General features: G+C 41.1%; 1 protein-coding gene across 1 annotated transcript in view; it reads right to left on the reverse strand.

The window, feature by feature from the left end:
- Positions 1 to 3,000: 3,000 nt before the first annotated feature.
- The window catches only part of PTGR1 (prostaglandin reductase 1), a 29,381-nt gene continuing 19,383 nt past the window's right edge, over positions 3,001 to 12,998 (reverse strand). Inside the window, exons 7-10 of the mRNA XM_065947370.1 lie at positions 12,460 to 12,615; positions 8,994 to 9,102; positions 6,578 to 6,696; positions 3,001 to 3,209 (exon numbers count right to left, since the gene is read on the reverse strand). Of these exons, the coding sequence (XP_065803442.1) occupies positions 3,099 to 3,209; positions 6,578 to 6,696; positions 8,994 to 9,102; positions 12,460 to 12,615 (495 nt within the window). The 3' untranslated portion in view covers positions 3,001 to 3,098. The remainder of the gene's footprint in view (positions 3,210 to 6,577; positions 6,697 to 8,993; positions 9,103 to 12,459; positions 12,616 to 12,998) is intronic.

The raw sequence follows: 12,998 nt of genomic DNA on the forward strand, positions 1-12,998 counted from the left end.
GGGTTAATTAAAAATTTCAATTTTTCTGTGTCCTTTTACGTCTTCCTCATAATTTTCTAGTTAGATTACCGTAACGAAAATGGTCATTTCTTCTGTCTTCTCTCCATCTGAGATTTGTGTGTGTGTGTGTGTGCACACGGATGTGCACAAGTATTCAAACCATTTTATAGTTGGCCAAGTATAAGCTCAAAATCCTGTTACAAATTGTTTTAATGTTTTGATGGAAATGTAATTCTTGTTTCATAAGACTTCATGGATTTTTCTTTTACTATTAGGAAAATACTACTAGTCGTTGCTAAAAAATGGCATAACTATTAGCTGCTGTCTTACGTGGTGTCTACTGCATTGAACACTTGTGTACAACAAGCAGCCTTCTCATTTTGCCGTGCCTGCCGTGAGTTGCAATTGCTACTCATCATTGAACGTGCGCCGTACCTTCTTGCACTCCGGTTTTCTTTGCTGTACTAGTTTGTAGTACTAGCTTCTGTATTGCACTGAATTCTGCCTCAGTAATATGCCTTCATTAAAATCTAAATATTTTTCCATATTTTTTAATCTAGGAAATAGTTTTATTATATTACAATGAAAATAATACGTATCTCAATGTATGACTGTGGTTTCCATATAGGTGTCGCTGTAACTTGTGGTGTATGCAGAGGTGTTCTTTCACTTGTACTATCTACATAAAATATCCAAGTAAACACTTTTGTGATGTCACTTCAGTGCATAGAAAAAAAAAATCATCTGAACTGAGTCAAGTCTGTTGATACTAGATTGGTGGAGTGTTCATCTGCGATACTAGAAATTATGCACGTCCCTATAAAAACGTTACAGTAAAACAGCAATGTCCTATGCAGTGCAACAGTCCAAGTGAATTGTAGTTCTACTAAAACAATAAAGTTGTGTTTAGTGGAAAAATACTCACTCTGCCTCCGTTTTTTAAAGCTTGAAATATGGCACTCTGCGTATTTCCAGTACACAGTGGCCTCCAGCGGCTCCCCTACTGAATAGTACAGAGTTGGAGAACGCAGTGCTCGTCACGCAAAGCCCAGCAAGTCAGAGTGATGGAACTCAGTAAAAGTTCATTTCCCAGTCAGCCCTCAACAGTTTCTTTCCAACATTTGCTCGTTATGCCATCTGGGACATAGAGCCTCCAAGGCCCCAGAGGTAAGGAAAGCCAGACCTGGAACATTATGCAAAGTTTTCAAACACTGGCCTGAAAAGAGCTTAGAACCGTGGGTCCCAGTTTGGTGCCAACGTGTCCCCAGGGCACTGCAGAGAATTCATAAGGGCTGCCTGAAAGGAAAAGTGTTAGTCACGCAGCGTGTCCGACTCTTTGCGACTGCATGGACTGTCACCTGCCAAGCTCCTCTGGGGAATTTCCCATGCAAGAGTCCTGGAGGAAGTTGCCATTCCCTTCTCCAGGGGATCTTCCCAACCCAGGGACTGAACTAAGGTCTCCTGTCCTGCAGGCAGATTCTTAACCATCTGCGCCACCAGGGAAGCCCAGGATATTTTAAATTGTAGGGAAATGTGTGTGTATACACAGACACACAACACATACACACATATACTTGACATCAGGTTTCTGATCTAGTATCATCAGTCTGTCCTAACAATAAGAACATTGAGCATAAAAAAACAAACAAAAAAAACCCCTTTGAGATCCAGCAGAGACCTGAGGTCATGGGGTAAACTGCTGCCCCAAGCTGGGAGAGTCAGATATCCAGTCACAAACTACTGGGGTTGAAGCCCTAAAGTGCAGCCCTCCATGGGGCCCAGTGTGGGCTCAGGGATCTTCACCTGGAGGCACGTTTGCTGGAGGCTCCGTGTAGGCAAGTTTGAGAGGTAAAAACCCCGGTCTTAGGGGTGACACCTCTCATTTACGTGTTTTACTTCCCGCGTGTGGGAAGGGGACACAAAAAGGCAGAACTTTGATTTTGTTAATTGCATTCATAAATACTAAATAATTTCATTAGATTCAGAATTCAAAAAGTTCCAAAGGGCTTATAGTTTTTCTCTTATCCCCATCCTTTAGGCGCACTTCACTTGTCTTCCCTGGGCATGAACCATATAATCATATTTATTCTCACTGGAGGTTTTATCATACCCATACACACTTTTTTCTCTCATTTTTTCCTTGTAATACAATTTAATCCCTCCTCTATTTGGGGTCAGAATCAGTTAACAGAATTGACATTTTCCTGATAACTAAACCGTCAAGTCCAAGAACAAGGTAACCTTTCCATGTTCGGTCTTTTGTGTTCCTCAGTGATTTTTTAAAACTTTGCTCAGAATAATCTCACATTTTCATAGGCTTATAAAGATTCCTATGTGTTACTCTTTTTGTAGCTGCTGTGATAGATTTCTTTCTTGGTCTGTCGTGTTAGACCCACATGCAGAGGACCAGTGGAGGCTGCCCTGAGACCTGTGTACATCAGTAATGATTATTTCTCCTTGTGTAACCATCAGTCATAGCAGTGGTAATCTTGACTTCAAATTCACAAATTTCTGCAGGGAGGTACTTATTGAATACCTAATATATGCCACGCATTATGTGGGTGGTCTAAATAAATGTATGATATGTATGTGAAGCAGACATTATTGTTTGTACTTCACAGATGAAAACTCAGAAGTTCATGGTTACAAAGGCAGGAAACTTTTGGACTCCAAAGCCATTATTTTCTATCATACTCCAGAAGGAACTGCAGCAGGCAGTTAAGTTCAACGGGCCATTGTTCAGTATGAAAATTTCATTCTCTGTTGCTAATTATATACCACTTCAATGTATTTTATTAGGTAGATCAATCACATTACAATGACTGTTTTTTAGATCATGAAAACACAGATTTTACTAAATGATTAAAAAGAAGCTAATCACCCAAATGATTTGATCAATCACATTACAATGACTGTTTTTTAGATCATGAAAACACAGATTTTACTAAATGATTAAAAAGAAGCTAATCACCCAAATGATTTCTAGATTCCACTAGTCACTTTTGTTCATGCGTTATGAAGTTAGTATATATTTTACTAGAGGATTAAAAAGAAACTAGTCACCTAGGTGACTTCTGGATTCCATGTGTCATTTTTGTTCATGCTTTCACTATTGCCTTCCCCAGATTCTCTCCTTTTAGCAATCCAATAAATGCAGCCGGCATGTTTTCAAATCCTTCAGTGACGTGTTCATGGTACTGGATTTTACCCTGTATCAAAACAATAACAAATATAATAGATTAGTTTCATATTCTAGATGATACACTCTTCTCATCATAGCACCAAATTAATCAGTACATCACAGGAAACTCGGAACTAGGAAGTAGAGAGCCTGTCCTCTTTGAACTTACAGTCATTTGCGGGGCATGATCCACATACATAGTATATGTAACAGATTATGCATAATAGCTTATAAGAGGCATCAGATCACAGTAAATACAAAAAAGTCACAAGGGAGCAGTTAATCAATTTCTAAGTAAATTGGACAGAAAAGTTTAATAATGATCTCAGGTGGGAGCAGGAGTAGGGGACACCCTTCCGGGGTATCATCTATGTTTATCACTCCAGTACCTAATGCTATAGCATCTTTACCTCTGACCCCTGCAGACACAGAACCTGTTCAGCAAATGTAAATACCATGACAGTCTTAATAAGCTGTCTTCCGTTCAAGCCAAGATTTGTTCAGTATGTGTTCAACATTCATTTAGCAGTGTGGGAGTGAAGAGTTCGTTTAGTGAAGAAGGATTTTCATTTCTTCTATAAGGCACAGTCTCCTAAATGGACCTAACTCACATTTTCACATTTTAAGGGGGTCTTATGTGGAGTCCTAAGCTACCTGATAACATTTTCCCCTAATGTATCCCAGTGATGGTTTAGCATCCTTCATGGATTTACGGAGGAACTCACTTATTTGCTCGAGGTCCCTCAACTAGTATGTAGGCAAGCTGGGATTTGAATCCCTGACTAGAAATCCCCAGCTCCTTCCTGTACTTGAGGACCAAAGAACCTGGAAAGGGTCAAAAGCTATAATCAAAAGTTTAACGGTTAAAAGTAGAGGATGAGGGACTTTCTTAGTGGTCCAGAGGTTAAGACTCCAATGTAGGGGGCATGGGTAAAATCCCTAGACAAGGAACTAAGATCCCACATGCCATGAGGTGCAGCCTTAAGGAAAAAAGTAGAGAATGAATGCTAATATAAAATGTTAATGATACGGGAAATTAGGATATAGAATACAGGGTATATGGAAAGTCTCTGTCCTCTCTTTGGAATTTTTCTTTATAACTATTCTAAGGTAAAGAATAGTTTACTATTCTGTATTATTACTGTAACACAAAAGGGGGGAGGGATGAGAAAAAATAAGCAGATGAGAGAGAAGGACAATTCACTAGTTACTTAGAACAAAATTAGAAATAGGTTCACTCCGTTAGAAGAAAGCATCAGGGACACTGGCACAGTGGTGTCTGTTGTCAGCTGTGATCATATTTGATTTCACCAACAGAGACAAAAAGGCTACACACTGGGAACTCTAAAAGCATCCTGCTCTTCCCAGCTCCCTGGAAAGAGCCCAGCCCAGCACTCCAAGAGTGTTAGACTGGGAGAGACGCCAAGCTCCAGGGGCTGCCAGAGGAGCAGTTTATTTCTTCAATTTGGAGACAGTCATAAAGCCAGAAATTAGAAAGTGTGGGACGACTTTTCTCCTTGGAAATGAAAATAATGCACCTTGGTATTCAGATTTCTGTTGACTAAAGCTCCATGTGGTGTAAGGTGGGAAAATGATCACAGCATAGGACAACAGAGTTGGCTTCCTCCTCTGGATCTATGAGGTGTGACTATAAGAAGACTGCATTCTAGGACCTGGAAGAGCTGTGGCCCAATTCATGCCCCTGTAACGCTCATTCACTCAACAGTATTCATCTAGTGCCTATATTGATATCAGAACATTCTAGGTGCTGGGGATACATCAGAAAATGGAATGTGTGAACACTGATGCCCTCATGGAGGTTACATTCTCATGGAAGGGAGATGGGCAATAAATATAATAAATGAGTTATAGTATATATTATGTCAAAAGATGATAATTGCTATGGATCAAAGTGAGATAAGGAAGATCAATGAGTGAAGGTGGATTGCAATTTAAAAATAGGGTCATTTTCAAAGCTGTCTCATTCAGAAGGCAGTTTTCAGCAAAAACTTCAAGGTGTGTCTGAGAGAGAATTGAGTAAGCAATTACAGAGAGGTGGAGGAGTGTGGGGATGAACAAAAAGAAATGAAGTTAGAGAGGTAACGGAGACCAGACAGTATCCCGCCTTGCAGGGTTTATTCTATGAGAAATGGGGAGCTTTGTAGGGTTTTGAACATAAGAATGATTGGTGTGAAGCTCACTCTGGCTGCTCTGTTGGGAATTGTCTGCAGGGTGAAAAAGTGGAAGAGCTGGATAGAGGCCACTGCAACACCTGGGCCAGACAAGGTGGTGGCCTAGAAGGATGGTGGGAGTGGAGGAGGGGGAACTGGGCAGATTCTGAATGTATTTCCAAAGTTGGGACACCAGAATTTCCCGACAGATTAAATATGAGTATGAGAGAAAGAAAGGAGTCAAAGATGATTTCAAGGTTTTTGAATTGAGCAACTGAAAGAATTGTCATAACTGAGATGGTGAAGTCTGTACATAGAAAGCAGGTTTGGCAGGAAAAATCAAGACATATTTGGTTTTTAATACATTAAGACGGAGATGACGAAGTGTGCTACACATCCAAGTGTAGCTACTGAATGGTCCAGGAATCAGAGGAGAGCTCTTGACTGGAGACAGACAGTTGGGAGCGATCAGCATATTGGTGATATTTAAAGCCAAGAGCTTGGATGAGATAACTAAGGGCTGAGGAGAGTGTGGACAGAGGTGAAAAGAGGCCCAGGGACGATGTATTGGAAAGCTCTGTTATTAATTTGGGGCGAAGAAAAGAAGCTAGTAGAGGAGTTTGAGAAGGACCAATACAGTGAGGAAAACCAAGAGCCAAGGGAAGCAGGGAGAGACAGTGATGCCCTCTGTCATCACTCGCTACAGCCAAGTGATGCTAAGAGCTGACCACAGGAGTTTACATGTGAGGGGCATTGGCAACCTTGACAAAAGCAGTGTTGGTGGAATGGCAACAGTGCGAAGCCCGACAGGCATGTTTAAGAAGGAATGAGAAAAAAAAGAAAAAAAGAAGGAATGAGGAGGGACTTTGCTGGAGGACCAGTGGTTAAGATGCCTGCCAGTGCAAGCGATGCTGGTTTGATCCCTGGCTGGGGAGTTAGGATTCCACATGCCTCGCAGCCAAAAAAACCAAAAACCAGTATATTAAAAAAGAAAAAGCAATATTGTAACAAATTCAATAAAGACTTTAAAAACAGCCCATATAAAAAAATATTATTATGTTTTTAAATGGAGAGGAACTACAGACAGTGACCGCAGACAAGACTTCCAGGTGTTTTGTTATAAAAAGGGGAGCAGTGCGAGGAACCCATATTCACAGTGGAAGTGAAATCTGCAACCCCCACAGGGAAGGGCGTCTGGTGTCACAGTGGCTCTGGGGCCCCTCACCTCTAAGACCCACTTCAGCAAGTCTCTCAGAGCCTTCCGGCGGACTTCTCCTTGCCAGCGGTGGACGACAAAGCCTTCCAAGTGGAGTTCCTTATAGATGATGACTTCTGGGGATGGGCCTGTGAAGAGGAGGGCACGTTTGAGCAGCAGGATGGATGCAGGGAGGTGGCCGTGGTGAAAACGCGCGTGGTACAAGGCATGTCAGAGTTCCCCTAGTGCTCTGCCTTCTGTGTCCTCCACTCTTCCCGACCCACAGGGCTGCCCGAAAATCAACGTGCTCTCTGTGCAGGCAGAGTAACTGCCCCAAGACATCCATGTCCTAGCTCCCAGAGCCTTTACTATGTGACCTTATGTGGCAAAAGGGACTCTGCAGATAGGACCAAGTTAAGAACCTTTAGATGGGGAGATTATCCTGTATTACATAGGTGGACTCATGTGAAAGTCCTTGTAAGGAAGAAAGGGATACAGGAAAATTAGAATCAAGAAAAAAATATGTGATGATAGAAGCAGAGATCATAGAGACGGAGGGAGATTTGAAGATGCAGTGCTGCTGGCTTTGAAGATGGAAGAAGGGACCACAAGCTAAGAGATGCAGGTGGCCTCGAGAACTTAAAAAGGCAAGGAATCTGAGCTTTCAGAAGGAAAGTAGCTCTGCTAACGCATTTTGAGCTCTAGACCTGTAAGAATAAATTTGTGTTGTTTTAAGTCATTAAGTTTGTGGTAATAGACAGGACTGAGCACAACTCACAGCTGGAAGACTCACCCCAGCTACATTTCTCTTGGGTAAAGGAGTGGAATCCTCATTTGCTCATCTTGGAAGAGGATGAAGTCCTGTTCCTGGGATTGTCCACACTACTGGGGATGTCATTTCTTTATTGTGAGCAGAAAACAAATATGGCATGAAAGCCGGGGGAAGCAATTACTTGTCTCTGAGCTCCCCTAATAGTGAAACGTGTTAGAGTTCCTAGAGATCACAGGCAGGCAGAATGTCACCTGCTTAAAATGGAATGGACAACACCAGCTGACATCTCATAACCTGTCTGAGCAGCTGAATTTCAAAAGGCTCGATCAAGTTACTGTATCCAAAATATTTGGCAGTGCTCAGGAAAATGCACCCTGGAGCTCTGCTCAATTGGCAGGAGAGGGATTCCCCAGGATTCTAGCTTAGCATCAATTAGAAAAATATGGAGGTAAAAAGTCCCTAATAAGATTCCCTAGTGCATCTGGTGTGTCCCCTTTGACCTTTCACAACCCAACAGGGAATCTACAAGTGATCCTCCCCCACCCCTTCGACTCCCACCCACCTGTCTCAGTGTGGCTGAGGTGCTAACTAGCAGAACTATAAGGTTTCTTCCCCACGAGTGAAGCCCATCATAGGACGAATAAGCCATTTATTTATGGTTGTCAGGATCTTGATGGTGATCTGGATGATTCCTTTTTGGTTTTTTTTCCTCCTCTTTTTTTTTTTTTTTTTTTTGACCACAAGTAAATCTGTAACCTCTTCAACAGCACAGAATTCTTGTAGCAGAAAGGGGTTCTGTATGAGGAGTTCAGAAGATCAGCCTTTGTTTTGAGTCTATCACTAATGCTTCCCTCATGGCTCAGCTAGTAAAGAATCCACCTGTAATGTGGGAGACCTGGGTTCGATCCCTGGCCTGGGAAGATCCCCTGGAGAAGGGAAGAGCTACCCACTCCAGTATTCTGGCCTGAAGAACTGCATGGACTCTGTAGTCCAGGGGGTCACAAAGAGTTGGACATGACTGAGTGACTTTCACTTTCTGTCACTGGTCCTTTTGCCCATTCATCTCCCCACCTTTCAGTAAGAGACCTGGGCTTAGAGGTGGGAGGGGGAGTAGAGGGCGTGGCAGGGCAGAGGAGAAGCAAAACAAGGACAGTCCAGGGATGCAGAGAAAGGATGCTCCTTTCCCTTTTAGTGGAAATTGTCAGTGTGGTGAGGCCTGGCTGTTCTGCTGCTCCAGGAAGCTCTGCCCACTATTGTCCGAAGGAAATGGCAGCCCGTTTCCCCTGCACGCACATCAAGTCTACCCAACCCCAAATCTCCAGGACATCCCCCAGTATCCTGAAGACCTCTAATATTTTACCAGTCAGACCAATGTGTTCTATTTCTAAATGATTTTTTACAACTTTGTAGAAAACAGTAAGGAAAAAAACTAAAACTTTTAATAACTCTGTTTCGTCCATATTTTCAGATCCTGTTTTTTCTCTATGTCAAAATCCAATATAAGCTGACTTAGCCCAAATATAGAAAATTACATATTTTTAGTTAATACCATTTCATCAAGAATATTAGGAAATATTTAAAAATACTTCAGTAGTCACTGGCCTGTACCATATCTGTGAATCATCTCTTCCTCCCATCTTTCTACACCTGTGATGGTGTGCATGAGCTCATTACCTGGGGGAAGTGGGCCGGTTCTGTTGTATACAGAGATGGCCCCACATATAGCAATTCTTCCAAATTTCTTCATCTGGGTGATAGCAACGTTGGAAAACTCTCCACCCACCTAGCAGACAGGGAAACAAAAAGCCAAAACCTTTAAATAAACCCTACCACATTCATGGGAATCATTAACTCACAATAATCATTTCACAATACTTGTTTTAGCAGCAATAACATTGATTAAGTTAGTATGGCAGGGCTGAAAACCAAATTTAGAAAAAGACATTTTTAGAAGCTGGGCATTTTTATTTGACTGTAGGAACATAACTTATACAACTAACTTATAAATTGTGCTTTATTATATTTTTGGAGAAGGCAATGGCACCCCACTCCAGTCCTCTTGCCTGGAAAATCCCATGGATGGAGGAGCCTGGTAGGCTGCAGTCCACGGGGTCACTAAGAGTTGGACATGACTGAGCGACTTCACTTTCACTTTTCACTTTCCTGCATTGGAGAAGGAAATGGCAAGCCACTCCAGTGTTCTTGCCTGGAGAATCCCAGGGACGGGGGAGCCTGGTGGGCTGCCATCTATGGGGTCACACAGAGTCGGACACGACTGAAGCGACTTAGCAGCAGCAGCAATAATCTCATTTCCCTTATCCAGAGGTATGGGAAAATAACTCAGAAGTCACATAGAGAACAAAGTTGGAAGACTCATAATTTCCAATCTCAAAACATACTACAAAGCTATATTAATCAAGACAGGGTGGGAACAGAAACAGATCAATAGTACTAAACTGAGAGTCCAAAAGTGAGCCCTCACATTTGTTGTCAATTGATTTCTGAGAAGAGTGCCAAAATAATTCAACAGGAGAAAAAACATCTTTTTAACAAATGGTGCAGAACAACTGTAGGCATCTACAAAGAAAAGAATGAAATCGGACTTCTTCCTTACAGGATATACAAAAATTAACTTAAAATGTGTTATAGACCTAAATGTAACAGCTAAAATGATTAAACTCTTAGGGAAAAAACATAGGGGTAAACATTTTGTGACCTTGGATAAGGCGAAGCCTTCTTAAACATGACACCAAAAGCCCAAGCAACAGAATTTGGACTTCAACAAATTTAATACTTTTGTGCTTTCAGAATGCCACCAAAAAAGTAAAAGAAAAAAGAAGGTGAAAGCAACTTAGAGAATAAGAGAAAATATTTGCAAACCATATACAGGAGGTATTTTAATTAAAAATATACTAGTATATTCCATATTTGAGAGAATTGGGTTACTTGCTAAAATTTATTTATAACTCCAGAATCAATACTCAGAGACTTCTCTGGTCATTCACAGACATAGTTCCCAGCTAAGGTCAAAAAAGGCCAAGGGTCTGCTTTCTCTTTTCAACTCTCATATGGAGATTACCAGACGATGAAGACAGTAGGGGGCAGTGAGGAGTGGTTCAAGAAGCTCTAGTCCTGGGGCCGGTTGGATGGGGTGTGAATCTCAGCTGTGGGAGGATTAGTTGTGGCAGAGGCTCAGACAAGTTACTCAACACTTTTTAACCTCACTTAAAAAAAACAAATAAAGAAAATAGAAGCTATGAGAAGGACTTAAGATCGTAATCCATGTAAGATGCGTGCATGTATGTTGTATGCTTCCAGTTGGATCAATGGATCAGTGTTTGTGGCCACTTTATAGACTATAACAACCAGGAATACTGAGAACTGACTGTATCTGATAAGGGACTTGTATCCAGAATATATAAAAAAAAAATTGACAACTCAACAGATAACCCAACTGAAAGTTGGTGAAGGATTTAAGCAAACATTTCTCCAAAGAAGACATACAAATGGCTGCTAAGCACATGAAGAGATGTTTAATATTATTAGCGACTGAAAAAATGCAAATTAAAACCTCAACAAATTATCACTCCAAACTCACTAGAATAGCCACAATCAAAATGACAGATAATAAATACAGTAAAGGTTTGGGAAAATTGAAACCCTCACAATTGCTGGTGAGAATGTAAAATAGTGCAGCCATTTTGCAAAATAGTATGGCAGTTCCTCAGTCACTGCAGATGGTAACTGCAGCCATGAAATTAACAGATGCTTGCTCCTTGGAAGAAAAGGTATGACCAACCTAGACAGCATATTAAAAAGCAGAGACATTACTTTGCCAACAAAGATCTGTCTAGTCAAAGCTATGGTTTTTCCAGTAGTCATGTATGGATGTGAAAGTTGGACTATAAAGAAAGCTGAGTGCCAAAGAATTGATGCTTTTGAACTCTGGTGCTGGAGAAGACTCTTGAGAGTCCCTTGGACTGAAAGGAGATCCAACGAGTCCATCCTAAAGGAGATGAGTCCTGGATGTTCATTGGAAGGACTGATGTTGAAGCTGATGTAAAGAACTGACTCGTTGGAAAAGATCCTGATGCTGGGAAAGATTGAAGGCAGAAGAGGACAAGAGAGGATGAGATGGTTGGATGGCATCACCGACTCAATAGACATGAATTTGAGTAAACTCTGGGAGTTGGTGATGGACAGGGAGACCTGGTGTGCTGCAGTCCATCGGGTAGCAAAGGGTTGGCCATGACTGAGCGACTGAACTGAACTGAACTGATGGCAGTTCCTCAAAATGTTAAACATGGTGATACCATATGACTTGACAATTCTACTTGTAGTCAAGAGAAATGAACATTTATATCCACACAAAAACTGCATATGAATGATCAAAATAGCATTATACTTAATAGCCAAGTGTGAATGACTCATTTGCCGATCAACTGATGGATGATTGATAAAATGTGATGTGTGCATACAATGGAATCTTTTTGGTCATAAAAAGCAATAAAGCAACACTGAAAATCAACTATATTTCAATGAAAAAAATGTATAAAAAGGAATGAAATACTGATAAACATGCTACAACATGGGTGGATTTTGAAAACATGTTCAGTGTAAGAAGCCAGTCACCAAAGATCACTTTAGGGGGACTGACTGCTACTGAGCACAGCATTTCTTTTTGGAGTGATGAAAATGTTCTAAAATTGTGCAAAGAGTTGTACAATTCTGTGAACACACTAAAAATTATCAAGTCTTATACTTTAAATGGGTAAATTATATCTCAATAAAGCTGTTTTTTATTTTTTATTTTTGTTAAATGCCTTCAAAATTTTTTTAAAAATTATTTATTTATTTGGCTGCACTGGGTCTTAGTTAATGGCATGTGGGATCTTTAGCGGTGGCATATGAACTCTTATTTGTGGGATCTAATTCCCTGACCAGGGATCAAACTCAGGCCCCTTGCATTGGGTGCAGGGAGTCTTTGCCATTGAGCCACCGGGGAAGTACCAGTAAAGCTGTATTTTTTAAAAAGGGCTTATGGGCTTTCCTCATATATTTTATATGGAAACTCTAGAAGTAGATTTCCTGGTATAGTACTTTGTTAGTAAGTCAAATATTAAGTCTAATTTGTACTTACATTATCAAAATAACAATCATAACCCTCAGGAGCGGCTACTTTCAGAGCTTCTTCCAAAGACTTTACTGTTTTGTAGTTAATGGCAACATCGAATCCATGCTTTTTAAGCCAAGCAACTTTTTCATCAGACCCTGCTGTTCCAACAACTTTGCAGCCCTAAATGGGGAGAAAAATGAAAACCATTTATAAACCACAACCAGGGCCAACTCTATCCTCCTAGACTAGAATGGCCAGGTTCTCCCAGAACACCCTCCTAGGTGCTGAGTCACATATATAATGGGTCAATGGACCCTAGAGGTTAGATTAGTCCCTAAACTAGCCTATGATAAACTAGCCCAGATGTAACTTCAGCTTGCCTCTGCCCACCCAACAGATCCCTCCTACGTTTATGTGGTTGACAGCTCTTTTCAACTTTGACAGCCTACTCATTAGACTCTCCTGTTTCTTCATGTTGGGGCTTCTCCCTTGCGGTGACTTGCCTGCTATCTCTTGGTGCAGTGGCACTTTAGACTGCAAATTTTGGTTCAGCCCTGTAACTC

This window comes from Muntiacus reevesi, chromosome 10, assembly GCF_963930625.1.
Source record: "Muntiacus reevesi chromosome 10, mMunRee1.1, whole genome shotgun sequence".
Taxonomy (NCBI): Eukaryota; Metazoa; Chordata; class Mammalia; order Artiodactyla; family Cervidae; genus Muntiacus; species Muntiacus reevesi.